General features: G+C 40.8%; 1 protein-coding gene across 1 annotated transcript in view; it reads left to right on the top strand.

Annotated features, from left to right (window-relative positions):
* The window catches only part of LOC307188629 (programmed cell death 1 ligand 2-like), a gene marked incomplete at its 3' end in the record, with an annotated part of 91,515 nt that overhangs the window by 33,326 nt on the left and 44,689 nt on the right, over positions 1-13,500 (top strand). Inside the window, exons 4-5 of the mRNA XM_079926019.1 lie at positions 4,683-4,949; positions 12,485-12,622. Of these exons, the coding sequence (XP_079782145.1) occupies positions 4,683-4,949; positions 12,485-12,622 (405 nt within the window). The remainder of the gene's footprint in view (positions 1-4,682; positions 4,950-12,484; positions 12,623-13,500) is intronic.

The following is a 13,500-nucleotide window of genomic DNA, read 5'->3' as shown; positions in this document are numbered from 1 at the left end:
CAAGAGACCTACTTCAGACCTAGGTACACATACAGATTGAAAGTGAGGGGATGGAAAAAGATATTCCATGAAAGTGGAAATCAAAAGAAAGCTGGAGTAGCAATTCTCATATCAGACAAAATAGACTTTCAAATAAAGACTATTACAAGAGACAAAGAAGGACACTAGAGAATTATCAAGGGATCAATCCAGAAAGAAGATATAACAATTGTAAATATTTAAGCACCCAACATAGGAGCACCTCAGTACATAAGGAAAATGCTCACAACCATAAAGGGGTAAATTGACAGTGACAATAATAATAATAGGGGATTTTGGCACCCCACTTTCACCAATGGACAGATCAATCAAAATGAAAATAAATAATGAAACACAAGCTTTAAATGATACATTAAACAACATGGACTTAATAGATATTTATAGGACATTCCATCCAAAAACAACAGAATACACTATCTTCTCTAGTGCTCCTGGAACATTCTCCAGGATAGATCATATCTTGAGGCACAAATCAAGCCTTGGTACATTTAAGAAAATTGAAATTGTATCAAGTATCTTTTCTGACCACAATGCTATGAGACTAGATATCAATTACAGGAAAAGATCTGTAAAAAATACAAACACATGGAGGCTAAACAATACACTACTAAATAACCAAGAGATCACTGAAGAAATCAAAGAGGAAATCAAAAAATACCTAGAAACAAATGACAATGAAAACACGACGACCCAAAACCTATGGGATGCAGCAAAAGCAGTTCTAAGAGGGAAGTTTAGAGCAATACAATCCTACCTCAAGAAACAAGAAACATCTCAAATAAACAACCTAACCTTACACCTAAAGCAATTAGAGAAAGAAGAACAAAAAACCTCAAAGTTAGCAGAAGGAAAGAAACCATAAAGATCAGATCAGAAATAAATGAAAAAGAAATGATGAAAATGACAGCAAAAATCAATAAAACTAAAAGGTAGTTCTTTGAGAAGATAAACAAAGTTGATAAACCATTAGCCAGACTCATCAAGAAAAAAAGGGAGAAGACTCAAATCACAGAATTAGAAATGAAAAAGGAGAAGTAACAACTGACACTGCAGAAATACAAAAGATCATGAGAGATTACTACAAGCAACTCTATGCCAATAAAATGGACAACCTGGAAGAAATGAACAAGTTCTTGGAAAAGCACAACGTTCCGAGACTGAATCAGGAAGAAATAGAAAATATTAACAGACCCATCACAAGCACTGCAATTGAAACTGTGATTAAAAATCTTCCAACAAACAAAGGCCCAGGACCAGACAGCTTCACAGGCGAATTCTATCAAACATTTAGAGAAGAGCTAACACCTATCCTTCTCAAACTCTTCCAAACTATAGTAGAGGGAGGAACACTCCCAAACTCATTCTACAAGGCCACAATCACCCTGATACCAAAACCAGACAAAGATGTCACACACACAGAAAAAACTACAGGACAGCGTCACTGATGAACATAGATGCAAAAATACTCAACAAAATACTAGCAAACAGAATGCAACAGCACATTAAAAGGATCATACACCATGATCAAGTGGGGTTTATCCCAGGAATGCAAGGATTCTTCAATATACATAAATCAATCATTGTGATACACCATATTTACAAATTGAAGGATAAAAATCATATGATCATCTCAATTGATGCAGAAAAAGCTTTTGACAAAATTCAACACCCATTTAAGAAAAAAACTCTCCGGAAAGTAGGCATAGAGGGAACCTACCTCAACATAATAAAGGCCATATATGACAAACCCACAGCCAACATCGTTCTCAATGGTGAAAAACTGAAACCATTTCCTCTAAGATCAGGAACAAGACAAGGTTGTCTGCTCTCACCACTATTATTCAACATAGTTTTGGAAGTTTTAACCACAGCAATCAGAGAAGAGAAAGAAATAAAAAGAATCCAAATCGGAAAAGAAGAAGTAAAACAGTCACTGTTTGCAGATGACATGATAGTATACAAAGAGAATCCTAAAGATGCTACCAGAAAGCTACTAGAGCTAATCAATGAATTTGGTAAAGTAGCAGGATACAAAATTAATGAACAGAAATCTCTTGCATTCCTATACACTAATGATGGAAAATCTGAAAGAGAAATTAAGGAAACACTCCCATTTACCATTGCAACAAAATGAATAAAATACCTAGGAATAAATCTACCTAAGGAGACAAAAGACCTGTAAGCAGAAAACTGTAAGACACTGATTAAAGAAATTAAAGGTGATACAAACAATGGAAAGATATACCATGTTCTTGGATTGGAAGAATCAGCATTGTGAAAATGACTATACTACTCAAAGCAATCTACAGATTCAGTGCAATCCCTATCAAACTACCACTGGCATTTTTCACAGAACTAGAACAAATATTTCACAATTTGTATGGAAACACAGAAGACCCCAAAAAGCAAAAGCAATCTTGAGAAAGAAAAATGGAGCTGGAGGAATCAGGTGCCTGTTCTTCAGACTATACTACAAAGCTACAGTAATCAAGACAGTATGGTACTGGCACAAAAACAGAAATATAGATCAAAAAACAGGATAGAAAACCCAGAGATAAACCCACGCACCTAGGGTCAACTAATCTATGACAAAGGAGGCAAGGATGTACAATGGAGAAAAGACAGCCTCTTCAATAAGTTGTGCTGGGAAAACTGGACAGCTATATGTAAAAGAATGAAATTAGAACACTCCCTAACACCATACACAAAAATAAGCTCAAAATGGATTAAAGACCTAAATGTAAGGCCAGACACTATAAAACTCTTAGAGGAAAACATAGGAAGAACACTATTTGACATAAATCACAGCAAGATCCTTTTTGACCCACCTCCTAGAGAAATGGAAATAAAAACAAAAATAAACAAATGGGACCTAAGGAAACTTAAAAGCTTTTGCACAGAAAAGGAAACCATAAACCAGATGAAAAGACAATCCTCAGAATGGGAGAGAATATTTGTAAACAAAGTAACTGACAAAGGATCAATTTCCAAAATATACAAGCAGCTCATGCAGCTCAATATCAAATAAACAAACAACCCAATCCAAAAATGGGCAGAAGACCTAAATAGACATTTCTCCAAAGAAGATATACAGATTGCCACAAACCCATGAAAGGATGCTCAACATCACTAATCATTAGAGAAATGCAAATCAAAACTACAATGTGGTATCACCTCACACCAGTCAGAATGGCCATCATCAAAAAATCCAGAAACAATAAATGCTGGAGAGGATGTGGAGAAAAGGGAACCCTCTTGCACTGTTGGTGGTAATGTAAATTGGTACAGCCACTGTGGAGAACAGTATGGAGGTTCCTTAAAAAACTAAAAATAGAACTACCATATGACCCAGCAATCCCACTACTGGGCATATACCCTGAGAAAACCATAATTCAAAAAGAGTCATGTACCAAAATGTTCATTGCAGCTTTATTTACAATAGCCAGGAGATGGAAACAACCTAAGTATCCATCATCGGATGAATGGATAAAGAAGATGTGGCACATATATACAATGGAATATTACTCAGCCATAAAAGGAAACGAAATTGAATTATTTGTATTGAGGTGGATGGACCTAGAATCTGTCATACAGGGTGAAGTAAGTCAAAAAGAGAAAGACAAATACCATACGCTAGCACATATATATGGAATCTAAAGAAAAAATTGTTCTGAAGAACCTAGGGACTGGACAGGACTAAAGACACAGATGTAGAGAATGGACTTGAGGACACGGGGAGGGAAAAGGGTAAGCTGGGACGAAGTGAGAGAGTGGCATTGACATATAGCCACTACCAAATGTAAAATAGATAGCTAGTGGGAAGAAGCCACATAGCACAGGGAGACCAGCTAGGTGCTTTTTGTCCACCTAGAGGGGTGGGATAGGGAGGATGGGAGGGAGATGCAAGAAGGAGGGGATATGGGGATGTAAGTATAGGTAGAGCTGATTCACTTTGTTATACAGCAGAAACTAACACAGCAATGTAAAGCAATTATATTCCAATAAAGGTGTTAAAAAAATGAAAAAACAAACCCAGATGGAACCATCTGGGACCAAGATGGCAATGAATCTGACCTCCAACAGATTTGTAGGTCCTTATTTTTTCTCCTCCTAATCTTAAAGAGGACAGAGGAAAGGAGGACATGGAAAGAAAATTTTCTCCTGAAGATGTTAGAAAAAGTACTAAATAAAGTGAGATGTGGGGGTTATCTAGTGATTTAGTTTATCCAGCCTCTCTTTTCTCCAATCCCCAATTGTAAGATAATTTACATTAATACAGGATGCCACAGATTGTGGTAGCGTAAAGCACCATTGAGATTTGGAATCAAACCTCGAGTGTTCATAAATTGGCTCCACCAGTTAAAAGCCCTGTGCCTCTGAGTGAAATCTCGACCTCGCTAGCCTCAATTACCTTCAACAAAAGTTGGGTATATTAACAATGCTGTTTTGATGTATTGTAAAAATTAAATAATTCAATGTATGTAAAATAGCATGATATCTGGGACATAGGAAATGTTTAACAAGTTAAAACTATTAGTACTTAATATTGATAATGATAATTTTACTTCACGTGGCATTGAGTACAGAGATCCACGGGAATCAGAAAAGAGAGACTTATTTCTTTTTCTTCTTCTCTTATCCAGCTTCCTACAAGAAAATAAACACTCGCAACCTTAAGGTCCCAGGGACAGATGAGGTAGAGCTCACCTGCCAGGCTGTAGGCTATCCCCTGGCAGAAGTGTCCTGGCCAAATATCAGTGTTCCTACCAACACCAGCCACACCAAGACCTCTGAAGGCCTCTACCAGGTCACTAGTGTTCTGCGCCTAAAGCCAAACCCTGGCAGGAATTTCAGCTGTGTGTTCTGGAATGCCAATATGAAGGAACTCACTTCGGCCATCATTGACCAAGGTAAGAGCTGCCTAGCTTACCAGTCAGGGTTCAGGCAAGAAATGGATGACACATTCAGAATGAGTAATCTGAGGACAGTGTAATAAAGGGACTATTTATGAAGGTGGGATTAGAATTTAGAGAAAGTACTAAAGGTAGTGCAGGACACCTGGGGCTTCAAAGGTCGGGGAGCAACTACCACCCTGGAGAGGCTACTGGAACCTGGAGGAGGGAGCTGTGGCCTCCGGTACAGGGATGCTGCCACCTGCATCAACTCCAAAGAGCAGAAGCTGATGAATGGATACCACAACCTCGTTCTCCTCCCACCCTCCAGTCTCCTGCTGGTGTTTCCCATTAGCAGAGCCCAGGTGGAATTCCACTGACATGTTCATAAAGTCAACCTCTCAGATCTCAGAACTGAGTGTTGGAGTGGAGAGAATGGATCCAGAGAGGAAACTGAAAACACCCAGCATAAAGGCTCATCATTGTGATTCAGGCACAGTACTACGAGTCAGCAGTATGAATGTTACTTTGCTGACTTTGCTGCCAGCCAAGTGGTTTTAGGGTTTTCCAGGAAAACTGACCTCTTAAAATAATCATTTAGAGGCTTCACTGGCTATGCTGAATCCCATACTTTAGAATTTCGTGCACCAGCAAAATTTCTGACAATTTTGGTAGTCGGACAATTCTTTTATCTGCCAAGAACATTCATTTGCCAAATAAGAGAGTTAACATCTAGTATCATAATCATTTCATAAGAGACAGGTCATTTTATCACCAGAGACATAAGTTTCCTATTGTTCCACAAACATCATGGGCTTAACCTCACTCTTTTGGAGGTCAGAAATCTGAAAACGGCTTCACTGGTCTCAAATCAAGGTGTTGACAGGATTGCACAGGCTCTGAGAATTCATTTTCCTGATTTTTCTGCCTTCTGGAGGCCACCTGTATTCCTTGGCTCGTGGACCTTTCCTACAGCCTTCAACACCAGCAATTGCATTACTCAGATCTCTGCCTCTGTCATCACATCTCTTTCTTTAACTCTCTTGCCTTTTAAGGGCCACCTTTTCCAACTTTTAAGGACCCTGTGATTACATTAGATGCCTCCCCGCAATACATACCTCAACCTGATAATTTAGGATAATTTTCACATTTCAAGGTCCTTAATATAATCACATCTGCAAAATCTTTCTGCTGTGTAGGATAACTCATTCACAGGTTTCAGAACATGGACATGTTTGAGGTGAGTCATTATTCTGCTATCATACCAATAAAGGATATAATCTCCAAGTAAAGAACAGCCCCTAGTTATGATAAATTTGACTTTATAGAAGATTTGCTATGTTGTCATTATATTTCACTATTTGCCCTTTACCTTAGTTAGATAAAACAGAGCCTATGATAAGGACTTGTGTGGCATGCAGGTATTTAGGTGATGACCCCAGGGAGCAGAAGTGAGAGGTTTAGGAAATCAAGACAGGAAAGAAGGAAAAGCAAATAGAAGGGTGCATTACCAAAGTTGTTGGTGTGGACAATAGAAGCTTAAGTACTCAAGGACCACCTGAGAAGTGCATAGATCATCTCCTAAGATGTTTACTCAAAGGGCTTCAGGTGGAAGAACTAATCAATCTGCTTTTACCCCCAGTGGTTAACAGTTGTCCCCAGGAGCGTTAACTGCCTTCTACTGTGAGCTATGCATGCATGTGGGCTGAGTGAGCTCCCCACAGCATCTATAGCATCAAAGTCATTCCAGGGCAGAAAGCAATGTATCCACTTGAGGTGAATCACTGACCATGAAGTGAGTCAAGGCCCACGCTGAATTCTACCCAGACTGTGGCTGAAATCAGGGGTGAAGCTGAGAGGAAATGAGACAGGACTACAACAGTCTATCCCTTGTGCTGCTCAAATCCCTCCATTCATGCCCTACATTAAGTCCACTGTCTCCGAGGCTTCAGGCAGGGAAGTAGCTACAATCTCTGCACAAGATGCACATACGAGAGTTCATGGAACAAGTTACAGCTTCTACTGCTGCAACTGATCCCAAGCCGTAAGTGATGTTTGTCATTTCTCTCATCCACCATACATTCTAGATTTCCCTCGCTCAGCATTTCAGATGGAATAGTTTGTTTGCCTGGAAGATGAAGAGAAATAGGGGTTGGGGGTGACTCAGACTTTCAACCCTGAGAGACATGAGCCCGTGGTCACCTTGCCCTTAGCAGACTGAAGTTGTTGCAATTGCCTTTTCATTGCTATTACTGGGTATGGAAGTAACAAGACTCAGAGAATCAGTGGATCCCTGAGTTCCAGACATAGTCTTCCTTGCCTCCATTATGTAGCAGCATTTGAGTTCTTCCTGGTAATCAAGATTGATTACTCTACCAGTGCAATGATTCTTTTCTTTGCCTGCTGGTCTGACAGTGGGTAGAGCTCAAGCTGACTAGGCATTATCTAGATGCAATAGAACATATCCCTTGGTACAGCATCCTTTGGGAGAAGCACTTGCCACTAGGAAGCTGGACCTTTAAGTGGAGCCTAAATTTGTGGAGATGAGAAGCAAAAATTCCACAAATGGGTCACTGGAAGTAATGATGAAAGGGACCAACCCTCAGCATTGGGGGAGCCCTGGCATAAAAGTAGCACATGGTTGAGGCAAGACTGTCTGGGGGAAGTGAGTTAGAACCTGCACAGAACCACCCATCGTTCAGCCACATTCAGCCATAGCTGAAATCAGGGGTGAGACAGGCAGAATATGAGTTGGGGCACCAGAGATACCTGCCCTGTCTCAAATTAAATTTTATCATGGATTGGCATCAATCCACAGACCAGACTGAGAACTTTGAAGTGACTCAATGCCCATCTCATCATTAATTTCCTAGCATTTCTCTTTTTTACAAGAAAAGAATCCTCCCTGATATAGTTTTCAGAGGCAGCCAGCTCCGTTGTCATCTTCAAACCCCCAATTCCCCGCTTCCCCAGCTATCCACACTTGGCTACCCAATTTCAGCGCTAAAGTTAGCCCAGCTTCTTTCTAACTAAGTGATTATGATGAAGTGAGGAAGTAAGGAGAGGATTCATGCTAAGGATTTAGCAACTTACCATTTTTAGGGCCAACTCTGAGTGAAAATAGTGAATTAGGCAAGTTTGGACCTTTCAATATTCTCTACCTCTTTTTTAAATCACAGCTAAGACCACCAGACTTGTCACCTTATAAAAATTGAGCTATAACTAATTCGTACCAGAGGTCTAGAGTCTTATATATTACACTCCCAGGGGAATTATTTTTTTCCAAGAATTGTTTAGTAAACTCTCCTTTGTTATGTGGAATTTTCTGCCTGGTTAATTTTTGGCCAATACTTTGGATGAAATGTGGTTTTCTAGAATGACACATATAAGGAGCTTTGCTGGGAAACAGGGGCCTGGGTAAGATGAATTTGGAAATAACTGGAATCTAGACTTCACATCACTGAGTACATCAGTATTTTTTTCTTCATGGTAGAGAGGTGGAAGAGCAGACTAACCATTCTTCTGGAAGCCTTGAGGTGGTGAGAAGTTAGGAATGAATTAAGCTGGCTCTTCTCTCCAAGGGAGCCAACAGAGCTGATGGAATAGTCAACAATCGTGGGAGAGACCTGTGGGGTCTGCATCAGAGGTTGGGAGCTCCTAGGATACCACTCATGAATGCGGCTGGCAGGGGAATGGAGGAATCTTTGTGTAGTCAGAGATTTTCAACCAGTCTCTAGAGATATGTTGAGAATCCTTCCCAGCTCTATATTCATCCTATCCCCTGACATGGATCCTCTGCTCCAGGCAGCTCCCCTTCCTTTCCCTGTACTCTCTGAACCTCTTGTACCTCTCCAATCACCATGACTTCTCTGCTCAGTAGTTTCTTCCACATAAAATATCATTATTCGCCCTCTTCACCAGTTCTCCATGGCAGCTCAGGTAACTCCAGGGCATCTTTCCTTCATCTTGCGTCCTAAAACCTATTGCCTGTACCATTTCTTTGTTTGCCTGTGACTGTACTTGTCTTTTCTCTTTCATTGGTATTTTATTTTCCATGTATTTTAATTGTTCACATGAGTCTTCTTTATGTCCAAACTAAAGCAAAACCTCAGTGTTCTGCCCATATAGTGCTCAATAAATGTCAGATTAATGGGTTGGAGACTTAGTCTTGGATGACCCCAGTCCCATCATCCCAGCTGCTAGTCTGTGTGGACAGCCAGATCAGAGCAGTCAAATGATCCCCTAGTTTGTGATACAAACACCAACAAAATAGCAACAAAATAACCAAAGTCACACATTCTCCCACAAAGGCATTCTTGCTTCTGTTTCACAAAGGCATTTTTAAATTGTCTTATGACTGTCCCCTTTCTACTCATTCTCATAAGTTGAGCAGCTCACAGCTGACTTCTGTGACCCACAACATGCTTCTCCAGAAGTCAATGAATAAAACAAATATAGCAGTGAGAGTCTGGGGTGGGAGGTGCTCCAGTGGCTCTAGAATAGATGACTGAACATCCTAATTTTCAATCAGAAATGAAGGAGCAATGAGACCATTTTCCCTTTGAAACAGGTTTCCTTCCACTAAGGCAGTGTTGCATTTTCATTAGGAAATATAATGAGATTGGAACACAGGAAATAATTATAACAAGACCCTTGTAGGGCTGGCAGAGAAGTTCTCCCAGGAGACTTGGAAGTGACTCTCTGGCAGTGGTCAGGAGCATGGGCTCTGAAGTCAGATGGACTTGAATTTCAAATCCTCTCTCTGCTACCTACTAGCTCTGAGAACATGAACGTATGACTGTGCCACCCTAGAACTCAGCCTCTCATTTGTAGAATGAGGATAAATAATGGTAGATATCTAATAGGGTTATTGTGAGGATTAAATGAAATATGTTTGTAAAGTCCTTAGCAGTCAGAAAGGATGAAACAGGAAAAAAAGTATGGTACCTTTAGTGAGAGGCATGACTTCCTTATGAGTGCATGAGGCTGTAGATAGGATAAATCCAATGTTTTTCCCATTGCATCATGACATCATTGTTAAGTAGCATGCAATTACTATAAAACAATCTAAAAGAAGATGTATTAGGATGTAGGCTAAGTAACCTCAAAATACAGTGACTCAAATAAAGCAGGAGTATATTTCTCTCTGATGTCACAGTCAGAGATAGAAGGTGGTTCAGAGCAGGTAAGTCACTATATTCCATAAAGTTATTCAATAATCCAGGTTCTTTCCATCTTGTTGCTCTGGCACTCTCCAGGATGTTACCCCTGCTGAATTTTCAAAGCTGGGTCACTGCCACATTCATGTTTCAGCCTTTAGAAAGGAAAAGAGACACATTCAGTGTTTGAAGGCCAAGACTCAAAAGACCCATTCTCTAGTCCTGAACTTAGTTCACGTGGCTGGCCACACCTAACTGCAGGGGAGGCTTAGAAATGTAGTCTCAGAGAAGCCATGTGTCCACCTAATCCCTAGCTAATACTAGAGAAGAAATGGAGAATGGATTTAAGGGATAAGCAGCAGTCTGCCACAAGGTAACTAATGACAAGGAAGATTGGGCAAGGTAGACTAGATAGACAGATGGTCAATTCAGCCCAACAGATCCTTATTGACACCTTTCATGTAGCTGGCGCCTGGCTCTATAGGGGATTCAGAGATGACTTAGAGAAAATCTTTGCACTTCAGATACTTACAATCTAAGCAGACTGATGTCCTGTTGGATGTTCAATGTTAGAAAGTCTTCAGGAATAAGTAGAGTTTGTGTGTGGAAGGAACTATGAGGGAACCTGCCCAGGACAAGGGTTTGCATAAAGGCACTGAAGTAGGGGCCTCTCCTGTTGTGGGGACAGTGAGAACTCTTTGACTTATGGTGCTACATGTAGGAAGTGCTTAATCAGCATTTCCTAGAAGATATTAATTACTATGGGTTATGTATGGTAAGGGAGGTTAACTAGACGTATTGTGGTGATCAGTCACAGTATATACAAATATCAAATCATTATGTTGTATACCTAAAACTAATATAATGTTATATGACAATTATACCTCAATTAAAATTTTTATATATGGATTATCCAATGTGTAGATGAACCAGACTTCGTAATGCTTTTTATTTTTCTTAATGTTCACCACAAACTTAGGATAGAGACAAATATCTGTGGGGCCTGAGCTTTGGATCAGACAGATCTAGGTTTGCAATCCTGGCTTCGTCACTTACTTAGCAGTGATGACCTTATAGATAATTTAGCATCTCAGAGCCTTACTTCCTCAACTGTAAAACGAAGGCCTCACATCCAATGATATCTGATCCCTCCTCAGCTAAAACTGTCTGTGATTCTCAGACAGCCCTATGATAGGGGAGGGGGAGGGCAGTTGGCAGGACTGAGCCCTTCCTCATGAGCAGTTTTGCCAGGTTTTTCCTGGACCAGGCTGTTAGGTTCTTTTTTCTCTTTTGGCCACGCCGCACAGCTTGTGGGATTTTAGCTCCCCAACCAGGGATTGAACCTGGGGCCCTCAGCAGTGAGAGCGCACACTCCTAACCACTGGGCCTCCAGGGAAGTCCCTGTTATGTTTATTCTTTATGAGTTACTCCATGAGGCAAAATTCAGCCTTTTGGAAACGGCACAGTTTACCCTGGATACCCTTCCATCTCCCTACAGTGGACGCCCCTCCAGGCCTGCCCTTTGTCAGTCTGGGGCCCTCATTCTAACCAGAGCTCTCCTTTACAAGTCTTTCCCCCAACCTCCAAAATTACTCTTCTCATCCACCTCTCTACTAGTTCATCTTTTCCTCACTGTCAGACCTTGATTAGCTGAGACAAGGAAAAGGGCTAGTTGTAGTGATTCATGCTAAGGTATGATATTCTAGTTTTTTCAAAAGGATCCTGTTAATCCTGGAGATTGAATAACTGATGGTAAAAATTCTAAGCACCATGAGTGCTTACCAGTGGAGTGAGGAGACATATTCGGACTGAGGGACTATCCTACTGGGAAAAGAGAGATGATGAAGGAGGAGAGAAGGAGAGAGAGAGAGAGAAAGAAGGGAAAGAAAGAAGAAAAAAGGAAGGAAGGAAGGAAAGAAGGGAGGAAGGGAGAAAGAAAGAAGGAAGGAAGAAAGAAAGAAACAAATGAAAGAAAAAGAAGAAAGAAAGAAGGAAGGAAGACATAATATGATAGGTGTATCAGAATGATGAAAAGCATGGGATCTGGAACCAGGCAGCCTGGATTATATCTCAGCTATGTCACTTACTGTATAACTTTGGGAAAGACCTCTGTGCCTCACTTCCTTCATCAGTAAAATGAGGGTCATAGTAGAGCCTGTCTCATAGGATGGTTGTGAGGAGTAAAAGAGCTAATACATACAACATTCATATACATACAGCATTCATATATATACAGCATTCATATACATACAGCATTCATAGGACAGTACCTGGCATGGAGTAAATGCTCAGTGCAAGTTGGCCATGTTGGTTATAACCCAGTCATTTGGCCAACTTGTTGGTTTACCTCTAAGGTAACATGTAATGGGATTCTGGTGCTTTTCTTTCCTCCAGGTGATCTGGAATCCCCCGAGATCCGTCCATCTTCACTACTTCATATTTTCATCCTCTCCTTCATCATTGCTTTAATGTTCATAGCCACAATGATAGTCCTAAGAAAACGGCTCTGCCAAAAGTTTTATTCTGGAAAAGGTAAGTGAGTTTCATTCATGGTAACTGAGTGGACTGGGTATCTGCAGTGTGAGGCTCTGCTTGGCCTCACTGCCCTACAGCTGCCCAGCTTCAAATTCAGTCCACGCAGGGCTTATGAATTGCTTTGGGCTTTTCCTGATGATTTTTCCCCCAGAAAAAAAATGGCTCCAGTCTTCAGTGAGCTGGAATCTTTACACTGAATATTTTTAAAGGAATGTTTTGTTCCTGTGGCCGAAATTGTTTGCTGTGATCTTTGAGCCAAGAAAATGTCATTAGCCTCGTGAGATCAGTGTTATTTTCGCAATACAGATGAGTATGTGGTCAGAGTTCACTCGTGGGAGGATGCCAGGATCCTTTATGAGGATTCCTTTAGTTCTCATTCCTCCTTTCTCCATTCTGGGTCTGAGCTGGGCTGAGCCCTCCTCCTTCCCACAAGAATCTGAATCTTCTGGTTGGGTAAGGAAAGGAAAAAAGTATGAGGCCATCTGGGGGTAGGGAAAGCACATGATTGGTGGTACCCTGAGGTCTTTCAGCAGCTCCCTCCTCACCCTGTCACATGCTCACCAACCCATTCCTATTCTATTGTGACAGCTGGGACAGAGGATGCCTGTGGCCTTTGAGCCCATGCCAGAATACCTGCAGGCCTATCTGGTGCTTTCTAAAACTATTCCTTTGTCAGCACCCAGTGAGCTCCTCCCAAGATCTAAACATGGCCTATAGAAAAGGAAAATGCATCTGGGAGTAATTCAGTAGGAATTTGGAATGGTCACTATTTGAGAATTGGGGGGCTTTTAGGTGATTGTTATCCTACGTCTACAGTCTAACTTCTATAGTCTCATCTGCCGTGAAATATTGTCATAATTTTTCCTTTGACCTAT

This window comes from Stenella coeruleoalba (genome assembly GCF_951394435.1).
Source record: "Stenella coeruleoalba genome assembly, chromosome: 7".
Lineage (NCBI taxonomy): Eukaryota > Metazoa > Chordata > Mammalia > Artiodactyla > Delphinidae > Stenella > Stenella coeruleoalba.
This window is presented reverse-complemented; position numbering and strand designations above follow the sequence as displayed.